At 37.3% G+C, this 15,186-nt stretch overlaps 1 protein-coding gene across 1 annotated transcript; it reads left to right on the top strand.

Annotated features, from left to right (window-relative positions):
* Positions 1 to 12,050: 12,050 nt before the first annotated feature.
* Positions 12,051 to 13,013, top strand: LOC118913131 (olfactory receptor 2T4-like). Its single transcript, XM_036886898.2, has one exon. It carries the CDS (start codon positions 12,051 to 12,053, stop codon positions 13,011 to 13,013), a length of 963 nt encoding a protein of 320 aa, XP_036742793.2.
* Positions 13,014 to 15,186: the final 2,173 nt, after the last annotated feature.

The following is a 15,186-nucleotide window of genomic DNA, read 5'->3' as shown; positions in this document are numbered from 1 at the left end:
TGCTCAACATAGCTAATCATCAGGGAAATGGAGGTAAGTCACACAATCTAGTAATATCCTCACATGAGTCAAAATGGAAATAACAAGTGTTGGCAAGGTTGTTGAGAAAAAAGAATCTTCATGAACTGCTGGTGGAAATATAAATTTGTTCAGCCATTATGGGAAAGAGTAAGGAATTTCCTCAAAAAGAAAAGAACATAAAAATCCTTATGATACAGTAATTCTACTTCTGAGTATTTACACTAATTTGAAAGGATGCATCTAACTCTACTGTTATTCATATTTGCATGCAATAGCTAAGATATGGAAGAAACCTGCATCCGTCAATGGATCACATCATCTTATAAGATGGATATACGTATATATATATATATACGTATATATATATATAATTGAATATTACTCAGCCATAAAAAAGTAATGAACTCTTTCTACTCATGACAACATGTATAGACCAAGATGGTATGCTAAATGAAAGTAAAGAATGCTAGGTGGCAGAAAAAGACAAATACCACATGATTTCACTTGTATGTGGAATCTAGGAAACAGAACAAATTAACCAAGAAACAAAAACTAAAACAGACTCATAAACACAGAGAACCATCTGGTGGTTGCTGGAAGGGAGCAGGCAGGATGATAGGTGACAGGTATAAAATAAATAAATCATAGTGACAAAAAGTATACAATATGAAATTAGCCAGTAATATTTTATTAACTTTGTAGGTGACAGATGGTAACTGCACTTACAGTGGTGAGCATTTCATAATTTTCAAGCCACTGTTTGTACACATGAAGCTAATATACTATTTTATGTCATCTACAATTCAGTGGAAAATAATAAATAAATAGATGAATATTGTAAGAAAAATGAATTCCCTATTAACAAACTTAATGGTGCCATTGTAGAATCTTGATGACTGTTATTTGAGAAATTAGTGTTTTATACAAATATCTATCTTCACATATATGATTATGATAGATACCCAGGGAGGTATTATGACTCAAATTCTCAATTACTTTTTAATGTTGATACAAATGGTTAATTTGCACGTTATGCAATATTAATTTAGCCCCTATCATCTAAGAAGAAAGAACTCCATTTTTTCCATTTCCATTGTGCTGAAGGGTCTCTATACTGCCCCTCAAACATCTCTGCTCCTTCAAGTCTGCTCTGTGACCAGAGGGAGTGACTTGTCCCTCCACCTTCTGGATGGTTTGGCCAGGGAGAGACCTCAGCAGGGCACTGGAGGACAGGAGCAGACTGAGGTCTGGGTGTTTACTCCCTCAGCAACATCTCGGCCAGAGTTGGCTGAGTTCCTCCACCTGGAGACCAGGTGTCACCAATGGTCATCCCCCCTTACAGCTTCAGCTGCCTGGGGTCCTGCAAACCAATGCTCCTCCTGCTGCCCCTTGGGACCAAGGCTGCAGAAAGCACCCCTTTGATGGTGCTATTGGCTCATTCTACATCTTTGATGAAATTCCTACCCCTACCCACTTCTATTTAACCTTGACCTACTCATTAATACTGGCTGCACTTTGCAGATATTTGCAATACTATCAACTCCATCTAGACTGCATGTATGTGTTTACATTTTTCTAATATGTATTTAGCATCTTTCTATATGTTAATTGTTCTATAGTATTTCTTAAGCTCTGAATTAGCCAAGTACAAGATTATGTTAATTTTTGAATCCATAGTTTGGGCACTGATTTGTTTCCTCATATATTATTAATATTAGTCCCTTGATATATATGTAGTCCCCACCCCAGCTCACCAGAAGTAGGAAGAGACACAGAGCAGGGAGGGGGTTGAAGCCCAGAACTGCTAAATACCCAGCCCTGGAGATCTTCCCCAGGAGCATAAACTCACATTGTACGGTGTTCTGGAGATTAGAGGGGTTGAAAAGCAAAGTCAGGGACTGAGATTCCAGCCACTTGTGGAGAACAGGTTCCCACACTGGCTGCTCTGGAACAAATGAAAGGCATGCTCTTTGAAAGACTTCCTAACAGTGAAAGGGCTGCTCTAGGGGCAAGGATTATACATAGCTTGCTTCTCAGGAGAAGGAACAGGTGGACAAAATTGTCCCAGCACATTCAGCCTAGCAGGTTGGGAACTTTCAGGAGCTTCAGGCACTCCATCCTCCTTACAGGCAATGGACCCCACCATGGTAAGCAGCCTGCCACTCCTACCTCCCAGCCAGCACCTGCGTGCAAACCTGCTGCCCCCAACATCACTCCAGGCCAGCTGGGGAGCAGCCCCACCTACGGCAACTACAGGGGCTTAACATGCAGGCTGTTCCCTGTGTGTGGCTCACTAGCTCTGACAGCAGAGACTGCATGGCTCACTAGCTCTGACAGCAGAGATAGGCACTATGGCTGGGAAGTAGGCAAGAGACCTGTCCTCTCAGCAGGCACCAGTGTGGAATACCTGTGACCCACGTGATTATTCCAGGACAGCCAGAGGGCAGCCCCACCAATGGCAGTGTAGGAATTAATGCAGAGGCTTCTCCCAGCATGTGGCTCACTGGCCCTGACAGTGGAGGCAGGCACAGCAGCCAGGAAGCAGGAAAGAGCTCTCACCTTTGGGTAGGCACCAGCAATGCTTCCCTGCAAACCCTGACATTGCTCCAAGATTATGAAAAGGCAGAAAAACCTTGTTCAATCCAAAATTCCTCAAACACAAGAAAGAGGGCTAAGTGAAACTGAATTAACCAATCTTCCTGAAAAATAATTCAAAATAAAAGTCTTAAGCATGGAGTGGAGCTACAGAAAAATATTCAAGATCTAAGGAAGGAGTTCAAGACAGAGATAGCCACTGTGAAAAATACAGTAGCTGAAATGAAATATACACTGGAGGGATCTAAAAGCAGATCAGATGAGTAGAGATGGTAAATGGGATAGGAATTAGAGAACAGGAATACAAAGAAGCTGAGGAAGAGAGAGAGAAAAGGATCCTAGGAATGAAAGAATATTAAGAAAACTGTGTGACCAATCAAAACAGAACAATATTTGCATTCTAGGGATACCAGAAGAACAAGAGAGAGAAAAAGGGACAGAAAGTGTCTTTGAAGAAATAATTCATGAAAACTTCCCCATTCTTGGGAAGGAAATAATCTCTCAAGCCATGGAAGTCCACAGATCTCCAAACACAAGGGACTGAAGGAAGACAAGAATACTTACAACAAGATATATGATAATTAAAATGGCAATGATCAAGGACAGGAACAGAGTATTAAAAAGCAGCCAGAGAGAGAGAAAAGATCACCTACAAAGGGAAACCCATCAGGCTATCATCAGACTCTCAGCAGAAACCTTACAGGCAAAGCAGTGACATGATATATTCAATGCAATGTAACAGAAGGGCCTCCAACCAAGAATACTATACCTGGAAAGATTATCATTTAAATCTGAAGGAGGGATTAAAAAATTTCCAGATAAGAAAAGTTGAGGGAATTTACTTCCCACAAACCATCTCTACAGTGTATTTTGGAGGGACTGCTCTAGATGGAAGTACTCTTAAAGCTAAATAGCTGTAACCAGAGAAAATAAAACCACAGTAAAGGAAGTAGACCAATTCATTACTAACCAAATGCAAAATTAAATCAGCTATCCACAAAGTCAATCAAAGGACACACAAAGAATACAGAATATGACACCTAACATATAGACTGGAGGGGAAAGAGAAAGAAGGGAGAAAAAACATTTTCAGGTTGTGTTTGTAATAGCATAATAAGTGAGTTAAGTTAGACTGTTAGATAGAGGGGGAATTATGCTTGAACCTTCATAACCCCTAATCCAAAGCCTGCAATGGCAATAAGAACATATCTATCGATAATCACCCTAAATGTAAATGGTCTGAATGTACCAATCAAAAGAAATAGAATTACAGAATGGATAGAAAAGCAAGATCCATCTATATGTTGCCTACAAGAGACTCACTTCAAACCCAAAGACATACCCAGACTAAAAGTGAAGGAATGGAAAAAGATATTTCATACAAACAATAAGGAGAAAAAAAGCAACAGTTGTAATACTTGTATCAGATAAAAAAGACTTCAAAACAAAGAAAGTAACAAAAGACAGAGAAAAACATTCCATAATGATAAAAGGGCCCACCCAACAAAAGGATATAGTTATTATAAATATCTATGCACCCAACATAGGATCATCTACATATATAAACAAATACTAAAAAATAGAGGGGGGAAATAGAATGTAATGCATTCACTTTAGGAGACTTCAACACACCAATCACTCCAAAGGACAGATCAACCAGAAAGAAAATAAGTAAGGACACAAAGGCACTGAACAACACATTAGAACAGATGGATCTAACAGACATCTACAGAACACTCCACCCAAAAGTAGCAGAGTACACATTCTTCTCAACTGTACATGAAACATTTTCCAGAATAGATCACATACTAGGCCACAAAAAGAGCCTCAGTAAATTAAAAAAGATTGAAATTCTACCTACCGATTTCTCATATCAAAAACATATGAAATTAGAAATAAATTGTGCAACGAAAAGGAAAAGACCCACAAATACATGGAGGGTTAACAACATACTTCTAAATAATCAATGATCAATGACCAAATTAAAACAGAGATCAAGCAATATATGGATACAAATTAAAACAACAGTTCAATGCCCAAATTCTGTGGGATGCAGTGAATGCAGTTCTATGAGGAAATTATATAGCAGTTCAGGCCTTTCTAACAAGGAAGAACAATCCCAAATGAATGGTCTAAATTCAAAATTAATGAAACTAGAAAAAGAAGAACAAATGAGGCCCCAAATCAATAGAAGGAGGGACATAAGAAATATCAGAGAAAAAATAAATAAAATTGAGAAGAATAAAACAATAGAAAGGATTAATGAAACCAAGAGCTGGTCCTTTGAGAAAATAAACAAAATAGATAAACCCCTAGATAGACTTGTCAAAAAAAAGAAAGTGTGCCCACATAAACAGAATAAAAAATGAGAACTGACAAATCACTATGGACACTACAGAAATACAAATTACTAGAGACTACTATAAAAAGTTATATGCTAACAAATTGGATAATCTAGAGGAAATGGACAACTTTCTAGAAAAATACAACTTTCCAAGACTGATCCAGGAAGAAACAGAAAATCTGAACAGACCATTACCAGCAATGAAATGGAATCAGTAATCAAAAAACTACCTAAGATCAAAACCCTGGTCCAGGTAGCTTCACTGCTGAATTTTATCAGACATTTAGAGAAGACACAATACCCATCCTCCTTAAAGTTTTTCAAAAGGAAGAATAGGATGGAATACTTCCAACCTCCTTCTATGAAGCCAGCATCACTTTAATACCAAAACCACACAAAGACACCACAAAAAAGAAAGTTACAGACCAATATCCCTGATGAACATAGATGCAAATATACTCAACAAAGTATTAGCAAACTGAATTTAAAAATACATCAAAAAGATCATACATCATGATCAAGTATGATTTATTCCAGTGATGTAAGGATGTTACAGTATTGGAAAATCCATCAACATCATCCACTACATCAAAAAAAAGAAGGACAAAAATCACATAATCATATCCGTAGATGCTGAAAAAGCACCTGGCAAAATCCAACATCCATTCATGATAAAATAATTCAACTAAATGGGTATAGAGGGCAAGTGCCTCAATATAATAAAGGCCATATAAGAGAACCCACAGTCAACATCATACTTAACAGTGAAAAGCTGGAAGATTTTCCTCTAAGATTGGGAACAAGACAAAGATGCCCACTCTCCCCACATTTATTCAACATAGTACTGGAGGTCCCAGCCACAGCAATCAGATAACAAAAAGAAATAAAAGGCATCCCTATTGGCAAGGAACAAATTAAATTGTCACTATTTGCAGATGACATGGTATTGTATATAAAAACCTCTAAAGTATCCACTCCAATAGTACTAAAACTAATATCTGAATTCAGCAAAGTTGCAGGATACAAAATTAATACACAGAAATGTGTTGCATTCCTATATGCTAATGAGGAACTAGCAGAAAGAGAAATCAGGAAAGCAATTCCATTCACAGATGCATCAAAAAGAATAAAATACCTAGGAAAAAAGCTAATCAAGGAAGTGAAAGACCTATACCTGAAAACTACAAGACACTCTTGAGAGAAATTAAAGAAGACACTAATAAATGAAAATACATCCCATGCTCATGGGTAGGAAGAAATATTATTGTCAAAATCACCATCCTGCCTAAAGCAATCTACAGATTCAATGCAGTCCCTATCAAAATACCAACAGCATTCTTCAACAAACTAGAACAAATGGTTCTAAAATTCGTATGGAACCACCAAAGACCCTGAATAGTGAAAACAATCCTTAGCAGGAAGAGCAAAGTGGGGAGGACTGCACTGCACTACTTCAAGCTCTACTACAAAGCCACAGTAATCAAGACAATTGAGTACTGGCACAAGAACAGACCCATAGATCAATGGAAGAGAACAGAGAGTACAGATAGAAACCCACACATATATGGCCAATTCATATATGATAAAGAAGCCATGGATGTACAATGGAGAAATGACAGCCCCTTCAACAGCTGGTGTTGGCAAAACTGGACAGCTACATGTAAGAGAATGAAACTTGATTACTGTCTAACTCCATACCAAAAAATAAACATGAAATGGATTGAAGATCTGAATATAAGTCATGAAACCATAAAACTCTAAGAAGAAAACATATGCAAATGGACAGCTACATGTAAGAGAACAAAACTGGATTAATGTCTAACTCCAGACATAAAAATAAATTCAAAATGGATCAAATACCTGAATTTAAGTCTTGAATATATGCATGAGGAAATTTTTCATGAACATATCTCCTAGGGCAAGGAAAACAAAAGCAAAAATGAACAAATGGGACTACATTAAACTAAAAAGCTTCTGTACCTCAAAGGACACCATCAGTAAAACAAAAAGACATCCTAAAGTATGGAATAATATACTCATAAATGCCCTATCTGCTAAGGGGTTAACATCCAAAATACATAATGAGCTCACATGCTTCAACACCCAAAAAGAAAATAACCCAATTAAAAAATGGGCAGAGGATTTGAACAGACACTTCTCCAAAGAAGATTTTCAGATAGCCAACAGGCATATGAAAAGATGCCCCACATCACAAATAATCAGAGAAATGCAAATTAAAACCACAATGAAATATCACCTCACACCAGTAAGGATAGCCACCATCCAAAAGACAAATGACAACAAATGTTGGCGAGGATGTGGAGAAAGGGGAACCATCCTACACTGTTGGTGTGAATGTAAATTATTTCAACCATTGTGGATAGCAGTATGGAGGTTTCTCAAAAAACTAAAAATACAAATACCATTTGACCCAGGAATTACATTCATAGGAATTTACCCTAAGAAAACAAGATCACAGATTCAAAAAGACATATGCACCCCTTTGTTTATCTCAGCATTATTTACAATAGCCAAGACATGGAAACAACCTAAGTGTCCATCAGTAGATGAATGGATAAAGAATATGTGGTACATATACACAATGGAATATTATTCAGCCACAAGAAGAAAACAAATCCTACCATTTGCAACAACATGGATGGAGCTAGAGGGTATTATGCTTAGGAAAATAAGCCAGGTGGAGAAAGGCAAGTATCAAATGATTTCACTCATCTGTGCAGTGTAACAACAAAGCAAAAACTGAAGGAACGAAACATCAGTAGATTCACAGAACCCAAGAATGGACTAGTGGTTACCAGAGGGAAAGGGGTTGGGGTGGGTCAGTGGGAAGGGAGGGAGAAGGGAATTAAGGGGCACTATGATTAGCATACATAATATGGGGAGACACAGGGAAGGCAGTATAGCACAAAGAAGACAAGCAGTGACTCTATAGCATCTTATTATGCTGATGGACAGTGACTATAATGGGGCATGTGGTGGGGACTTGATAATAGGGAGGAATGTAGTAACCACAATGTTGCTCATGTGAAACTTTCATAAGGTTGTGTATCAATGATAACATAATAAAAAAAATACTGGACAACTACATGTAAGAGAACAAAACTGGATTAACGTCTAACTCCAGACATAAAAGTAAACTCAAAATGGATCAAATACCTGAATTTAAGTCATGAAACTACATTACACATCTTGTCATATAAAATGTTATATACCATTATATCTCAATGAAAGTGGAAAAATTGTAAAAAGAAATAAATGGAAATAAAGAAAAAATAAGGTAGCATTAAATTAACAGATTTCATATAATAACAGAATTAAGTATATAATCAGTCATTCATTGAAAAGAGATCAGGATAAAGATGTGAAGGAAATGAACTTAACTTTACTTTCAAGCACCGTGATGAACAGTGGTTTTGTCATTGACAAATCTATCAAATTATTAGTTTCAGATTCTTTATCAGTGAAAAAGAAAAAGTAACAATATTTCACAAATTTTCCTTGAACTTTAAAGGAAAAAGTATATGTATTCATATATACATGAACGTATTCATCACCAAGAATTTATTGCTGGTGTTGGGATTTGTGATTATTGTTAATATCGGTTAAGCTTTTCATACCTATGAAAATTAACAGTAAAAGATTATTTTAAGACATAAGAAAAAAGTCCAAAAATTGTAACAGGGCTATCCAATGACTTCCTTTGCTCTCTTAATTGCATTCCTCATCAGAGTCTCAGAGGGGATTTGTCAAAAGAAAAAGCATCCACTCAATGGGCATAGTAACACCAGGGATGATGTCACTCTCTTATTTATTTGTACACTTAACCTGGACATGCGCCATTATCCCGTATGGATGGGATGAGAAACATCAGCTGGTGGTGGTCTCAATGACAGAAATAGACAAAACTGAAAGAGGAAAGGGTAATTATTGTTTTGACTTGTTCTTCTGATACATTATATTAGCTGAAACTGTTTGTTTTCTCAATTCTGACCTATCTGTATTTAAGAAGGAAATCATGTATGCTTTCTCTTATGAATCTCTCTATATTGCATGTATGTACTGCAATATATTAGGAAATGTGTTGTTTTCCAACTATTTGTGGGAAAAGGAATATATACATTCATCCCCATTTACTGGATGATGCATTTTCTTTTCCTGAAATTGAAATTCACAGAGGAAGAGCTACTATGTTACTTGGAGTGGGGATGATTTCTGAAGTTTGTAAAATACTAGAAACAAACGTCTGCATCATATTTATAGTTCCCCAGGAAAGCTGACATGAGTGCCCGACACCAGGTCATCCCCCATGGTGGGAAGGCCCTGCTGTCAAGAGACCTGAGGCAGAGGCACAGCCTGCGGGGCTGTATCAGGGGCTGAAATGAGTTCTCACTCTGCTTGGTTTGTGGCATTAGGTAGATACTCTGAGAACCTGAAGCTTTTATCATGTAAAAGGACAAAGTAAGATGAGTAGGTACCTCATAGGCTCCTGGGAAGGATGGAATGTGATGAGCATTAGAACAATTCCTGGAATGCCAGTCAGCTTCAAATAAAGGTTTGGCATATGCCACAGACACTATCCATGACCTCAAGTTAAATATGTACTAAACTGCTTCCATGAAACTCAAGGAATTGTGTTAAAATAAGTCTGCATGGGGTGGGGGCCGCTGCTGAGGGTGGTGCAGACGCAGCTCCCTGTCTGTCTGTATCCCAGGTGCACTGCTTGCTGTAGCCAAGTGACGCTGATCCCCGTTTACTGACGTGCAGCAGAGATTTGCCCATTGAACCTAAATTCCCTTCCAGTCTCCTGCCACTCAGCAAACAGCTGAAGGTCTCACATGACTGGTCCCTGTACTAGCCCTGTTTACTTTGACCACAAATACAGACTAGTAAACAGGTGTATTTTGCAATTAACTGTACTATTTTTAAATTAATCATAGAGCTCAAAATCCATATGCCAAAGAGGGTGGCATTTGGCAAAAAGGCTGTATTTTCTAAAGCAGTATGTCCAGATTTCTTGGATATTTATATTGAGAAATTGAAATCATTATCAGTGTTGTCAGCTCTAACTCCCTGAAGAAATTCAGTATATTAAAAATTGTAACCTTTAGAATTAACACAATAGCATAAAGCATATTTGACATGCGAAAACTCGTGTAAAATATCCCTCCAATATAACCTCCTTAAATTATCTCCATATAGAAAAGCCTATCTATATTTTCTTCCTGTTCATAAGAGTTTTAACAAGTCAGAAACTGAAAATCTGTATAAATCTAATCTTCATGTGAAAATATAGATGAAGCTATTATTCATTCTCTGAAGAAAGATCAGATCTCTTTTCCATCTGTTGTTCATTTTATTTATATTGTGGCTATTTTAAAATTCTACTTTTAATCATATCTATCTAACATTTGTCCCTGAGTAGATTGATTATGATCTTCCTAAATATAATGAATTTTAATTTTTGTTTGATTCATCTTTAGATGACTCAGAAGCTGCCTGTGAGCAGCGACAGAGGAGCCCACAGGGAAACGGACTTAGAAGTGTATCAGTGTTACTCAGTTTTCCTCTTTGTATCTCAGTTTCCATAAAATTATTTTCTGTGTACATTAAAAAAAACAAATGGCTTGTCTGATAAGTGACAGTAACCCTCTAAATACTATTTCTTGACACTTGATATTTATAGCAAGTGGTAGAAGCTTAAGAAGATGACTTTAAACTTGGAAAATATATGTACTAAAAAGAAAAGGATTGATTTTACCTGAAGTTCTGTCTAACCGGCATTAAAATAAGAAACATATGCATATGTTTACATAGTCATATTTATTTACTTAAAGTTCATATATTTATAAAATAATTATATGTGTCTATATATACACATAGTAAGTATATATAATGCACACGAAATATAAGCAAATTCATACTTAAGTTCTCTAAAAATACAAAAATTATCAAATCAAAATTACTAAAAACACAAGTACACAATAAAATTTGTGAACTTACCTAATGCATCTTACATGATTAGACAATAATAGCAAAAGCCATGTCTTACATTGAGGCTGCACAATTACTTCTCTAAATATTAATTATTTGAAATAGTGGTACATATGTGTATTCATATGTAACATCATAATGTAACCATTTTTATTACTTTAGCTCATTTGTTCCCAACTGTACCTGATATCATTGTGCTTGCCCTAATATTATGTAGAGTGGACAGGGGAATAGGGATGCAGGATAAGTTGGACTCAGAGCTGCAGTACGACTTCAGAGTCTGGGCTCCTAACGTTGCCCCCAGGATGTCCAAAGGGTTCCTGGGTGAGGCCCACAGGCTACTTCTGAATATACGGCTCAACCCACCCAACTTCACTGCTTCAACGTGTGACCCAGTCTCATGGGCACAATGGGTTCAAACATTCATATGGATTTTCTCAAACTGTGATTCAGTTATTTTTTAAGTCTTTTTATATATTGAGGTATAATTGACATATAACAGTTTATTAGTTTCAGGAGTATAATGTAATGACTCAGTATTTGGGTACATGGTGAAACATAGAATATTTCTTATATGGAATACAGCTTCAAGAGTGTTTAAGACCCTACCTGGATCCTGAAACCAGAGATATTAATGAAATCCTGATTCCTATAACAAACATTTTAGAAAATTGATATCCTTTTTTAATAATTCACTTTTTGTGTTCACATACACCAGTGTCTGCAAATTTACATTCTTGATAAAGGACATATATCATTAGGTCATCTCATGACTTTGGACTTTGAAAACCTCACAAGTTACTAATTGTTCTGTTCCAGAGTTGTGAATTATTATTTTCTGGTATAATCATAGAATTACAGGTAATATGTAACCTCTAAGTCTCCAGCACATGGAGTTTCTCAACTTGGGATAATTGGGTTGATGCACACACACACACACACACACACACACACACACACACACACACACACACACACACATACACAGCCATATGCACACATACACTAAATAATCATTCAGCAGGTGGCATCTCATGAGTGATCCATTAATTCGCTCCTTCGTGGGCCAGGTGAAATCATGGAGGACACCACCTGGATGGCCAACAACTCAGGAAGGTCAGAGTTCATCCTGCTGGGAATCTTCAGTCAATCCAAACACCCAGCCCTCCTTTGTGTGATCATTTTTGTGGTTTTCCTGATGGCCTTGTCTGGAAACATCATCCTGATCCTTCTGATATGCTCTGATGTCCGCCTCCACACCCCCATGTACTTTTTCATCAGCCAGTTGTCTCTCATGGACATGATGTACATTTCCGTCACTGTGCCCAAGATGCTCATGGACCAGGTCATGGGTGTGAACACGATCTCAGCCCCTGGATGTGGGATGCAGATGTTCCTCTATGTGACACTGGCAGGTTCAGAATTTTTCCTCCTGGCTGCCATGGCCTATGACCGCTATGCAGCCATCTGCCATCCTCTCCGTTACCCTGTCCTCATGAACCACAGGGTGTGTGTCCTACTGGCATCTATTTGCTGGCTCCTGGGATCAGTGGACAGCTTCGTGTTCACTCCCATCACCATGACCTTCCCCTTCTGTGGATCCCGGGAGGTCCATCATTTTTTCTGTGAGGTCCCTGCTGTATTGAAGCTCTCCTGCTCAGACACCTCCATGTATGAAATTTTCATGTCCCTCTGCTGTGTCCTCATGCTGCTTATCCCTGTGACCATCATTTCAGGTTCTTACTACTTCATCCTCCTTACCGTCCACAGGATGAATTCAGCAGAGGGCCGTAAGAAGGCCTTTGCCACCTGTTCCTCCCACATGACTGTTGTAACCCTCTTCTATGGGGCTGCCGTCTACACCTACATGCTCCCCAGTTCCTACCACACCCCTGAGAAGGACATGGTGTTATCTGCCTTTTACACCATACTCACTCCTTTGCTAAACCCTTTAATCTATAGTCTAAGGAATAAGGATGTTATGGGGGCTCTGAAGAAAATGCTGAATGTGGGACCTGTCTTTCAAGAAACCATGAAGTAGGAAACTTTGATATCAAAGTGTTTTTCCTTCTCTCTGCACATGACACATTTAGAATCTTGTATCAGCATTACTCTTTATACTTCCACAACATGGTGTCTCATATAATTTCTACACCTCTTTTTAAGAGTTTCTTCCATGTTATAGAAAACTTCAATTTCTAACCCTTCTCCATTCAAAATGCATTATACAATCATTAAAGTTACCTTTATTAGAGCTGATAATTGTACTGTCTGTAGAAAAATACCCCTGTTTATAGGAATATATAGCAATAATGCTTAGATCAAAAATGTCATTGTGAAACAAATTGATTTAAATGACAGGGGAAGAGAGAGAGAGAAGTGATGAAACAAAGAAGGTAAAATATTAACAACTGAAGAGTTTTGGTAGAGTATGTGGGTGTTGTTTTTACCATTCATATTCATGCTACTTTTCTGTAAAGTTATTCTATATCACAGTTAACATATCAATCCTCCCTTCTTTTTGAGTTATTTTTCTTCATTTTTTGAGAGGATTGTGGAATGTCCCTTGCATGAGGTGACATCTGAGGTAAGTTTTGAAGTTTGTAATTTATTAGTCAAAAAATGAAGGCAGGATCTAGTAACTATAATGTTATTCATGTAATTGTTCACAAATGTTGGCAAAATAAAAAACAAAGGCAGGATATCCAAGAGTCAAACTCATTTATTGATTCAATACATATTTATTATACTATATTATAATACAAAAATATGTATATATTATGCTATATTATAATACAAAAAATTGGCTAAATGAAATTAAAATCTGAATATTACATAGTTGACAACTCCAAGAAATTTCCCCAAGAATAGTCTAAGTATATGATGCACCTTGATGGCCATGGGGATGGGGTGCATCTCATAAGGACAAATCTGTTCTACCTATGATCCATGAAGTTCAATAACAGGGACTGAGAGCAGAGCGTGGAACTCAGAGTTAAATAGTGACCAGATGTTACCTCAGTGGAGTGTAGGAGGCTGGATCGTGGGGAACTTGCTCAGAGACAAGATACCCCAGAAAAGCATGAGCAGCAGACATACAGGTATCCAAGCAGGAAAAGGAAATATTCCAATGGCCCTTCCTTTCATGCTCTGTATTATAGACTCATTTCTTACCCTTTTGTGATCTAGAAGTTTACAAACAGTATTAAAAAGACCAGAATAACACTTTAGTAATGTTAAATAGATAGCAATCAATTGGAGAAGTGAACAGTGGAGGTCAGGGGAGCAGGTAAGTATGGACGGAGAGCTGAACGATGTTGATCTATGTGCACCTGGTCACCCTGAGCACCAGGAAGGCCTTGTGGGGAAGGTTATTTGGAGTGTGTGGGGCCTTGGACCTGCTTCACAAAGCCACAGACATGGTTGAACACTGACCATGATTAGTTGATGACTGTAAACTATGGATCTGTAGTGTTTGAGGAGACAATGTGGAACAATGTCCAATATTTTTGTCACAGTAAAACAGAACTAATAAAATATGTATACTTCTAATCTAAGTAATTGAAAAGCACATGTATCACTTCTCACCTTGGCCAACCGTAAGGATACAGATCTTTCATGGTTCCACTTACAACACACAAAATACAGGGAAAATAATGAACAAAATTATACAAAATGTTGTGTGCTACCATACTCTTCAAAAAAAGGGGGATTATGGGTGTGCATGAGGTGAAGGACATAAAGAGCTACAAACTGTGAATTTTAAGAACAAATTAGTCAAAGGGATAGAAGGATAATACAGGGAACATAGCAAGTAATGTATTTTTTGTATAGTGACAAAAGTTAACTACAGTTATTGGGGTGAGCACTTTGTATATAAGTGTCAAGCCACTATGTTGTACATTTGAAACCAATATAATATTTATATCAACTACATTTCAATAAAATAAAAATATGACACAGGCAGTAGCTCTTGTGCATCAGCCTTAGAATTTTTTTCCTGGATACATTTCCCTAGTACAACAGAAAGAAAAGCAAAAATATACATTTGGACTACATCAAACTAAAAACTTTAACAGTGAAGGATAGCATAAACTAAATGAGAAGACAGCCTGCAGAATGGGAGAATATATTTGTAAATTATATGTATGATAAGAGGTAAATATCCAATACATATAAAGAACTTACACAACTCAGCACCAAAAGGAAATAAT

Source organism: Manis pentadactyla, chromosome 13, assembly GCF_030020395.1.
Source record: "Manis pentadactyla isolate mManPen7 chromosome 13, mManPen7.hap1, whole genome shotgun sequence".
Classification (NCBI taxonomy): domain Eukaryota; kingdom Metazoa; phylum Chordata; class Mammalia; order Pholidota; family Manidae; genus Manis; species Manis pentadactyla.
Note: the sequence above shows the minus strand (reverse complement) of the source record. Positions and strands in the feature narration are given on the sequence as shown.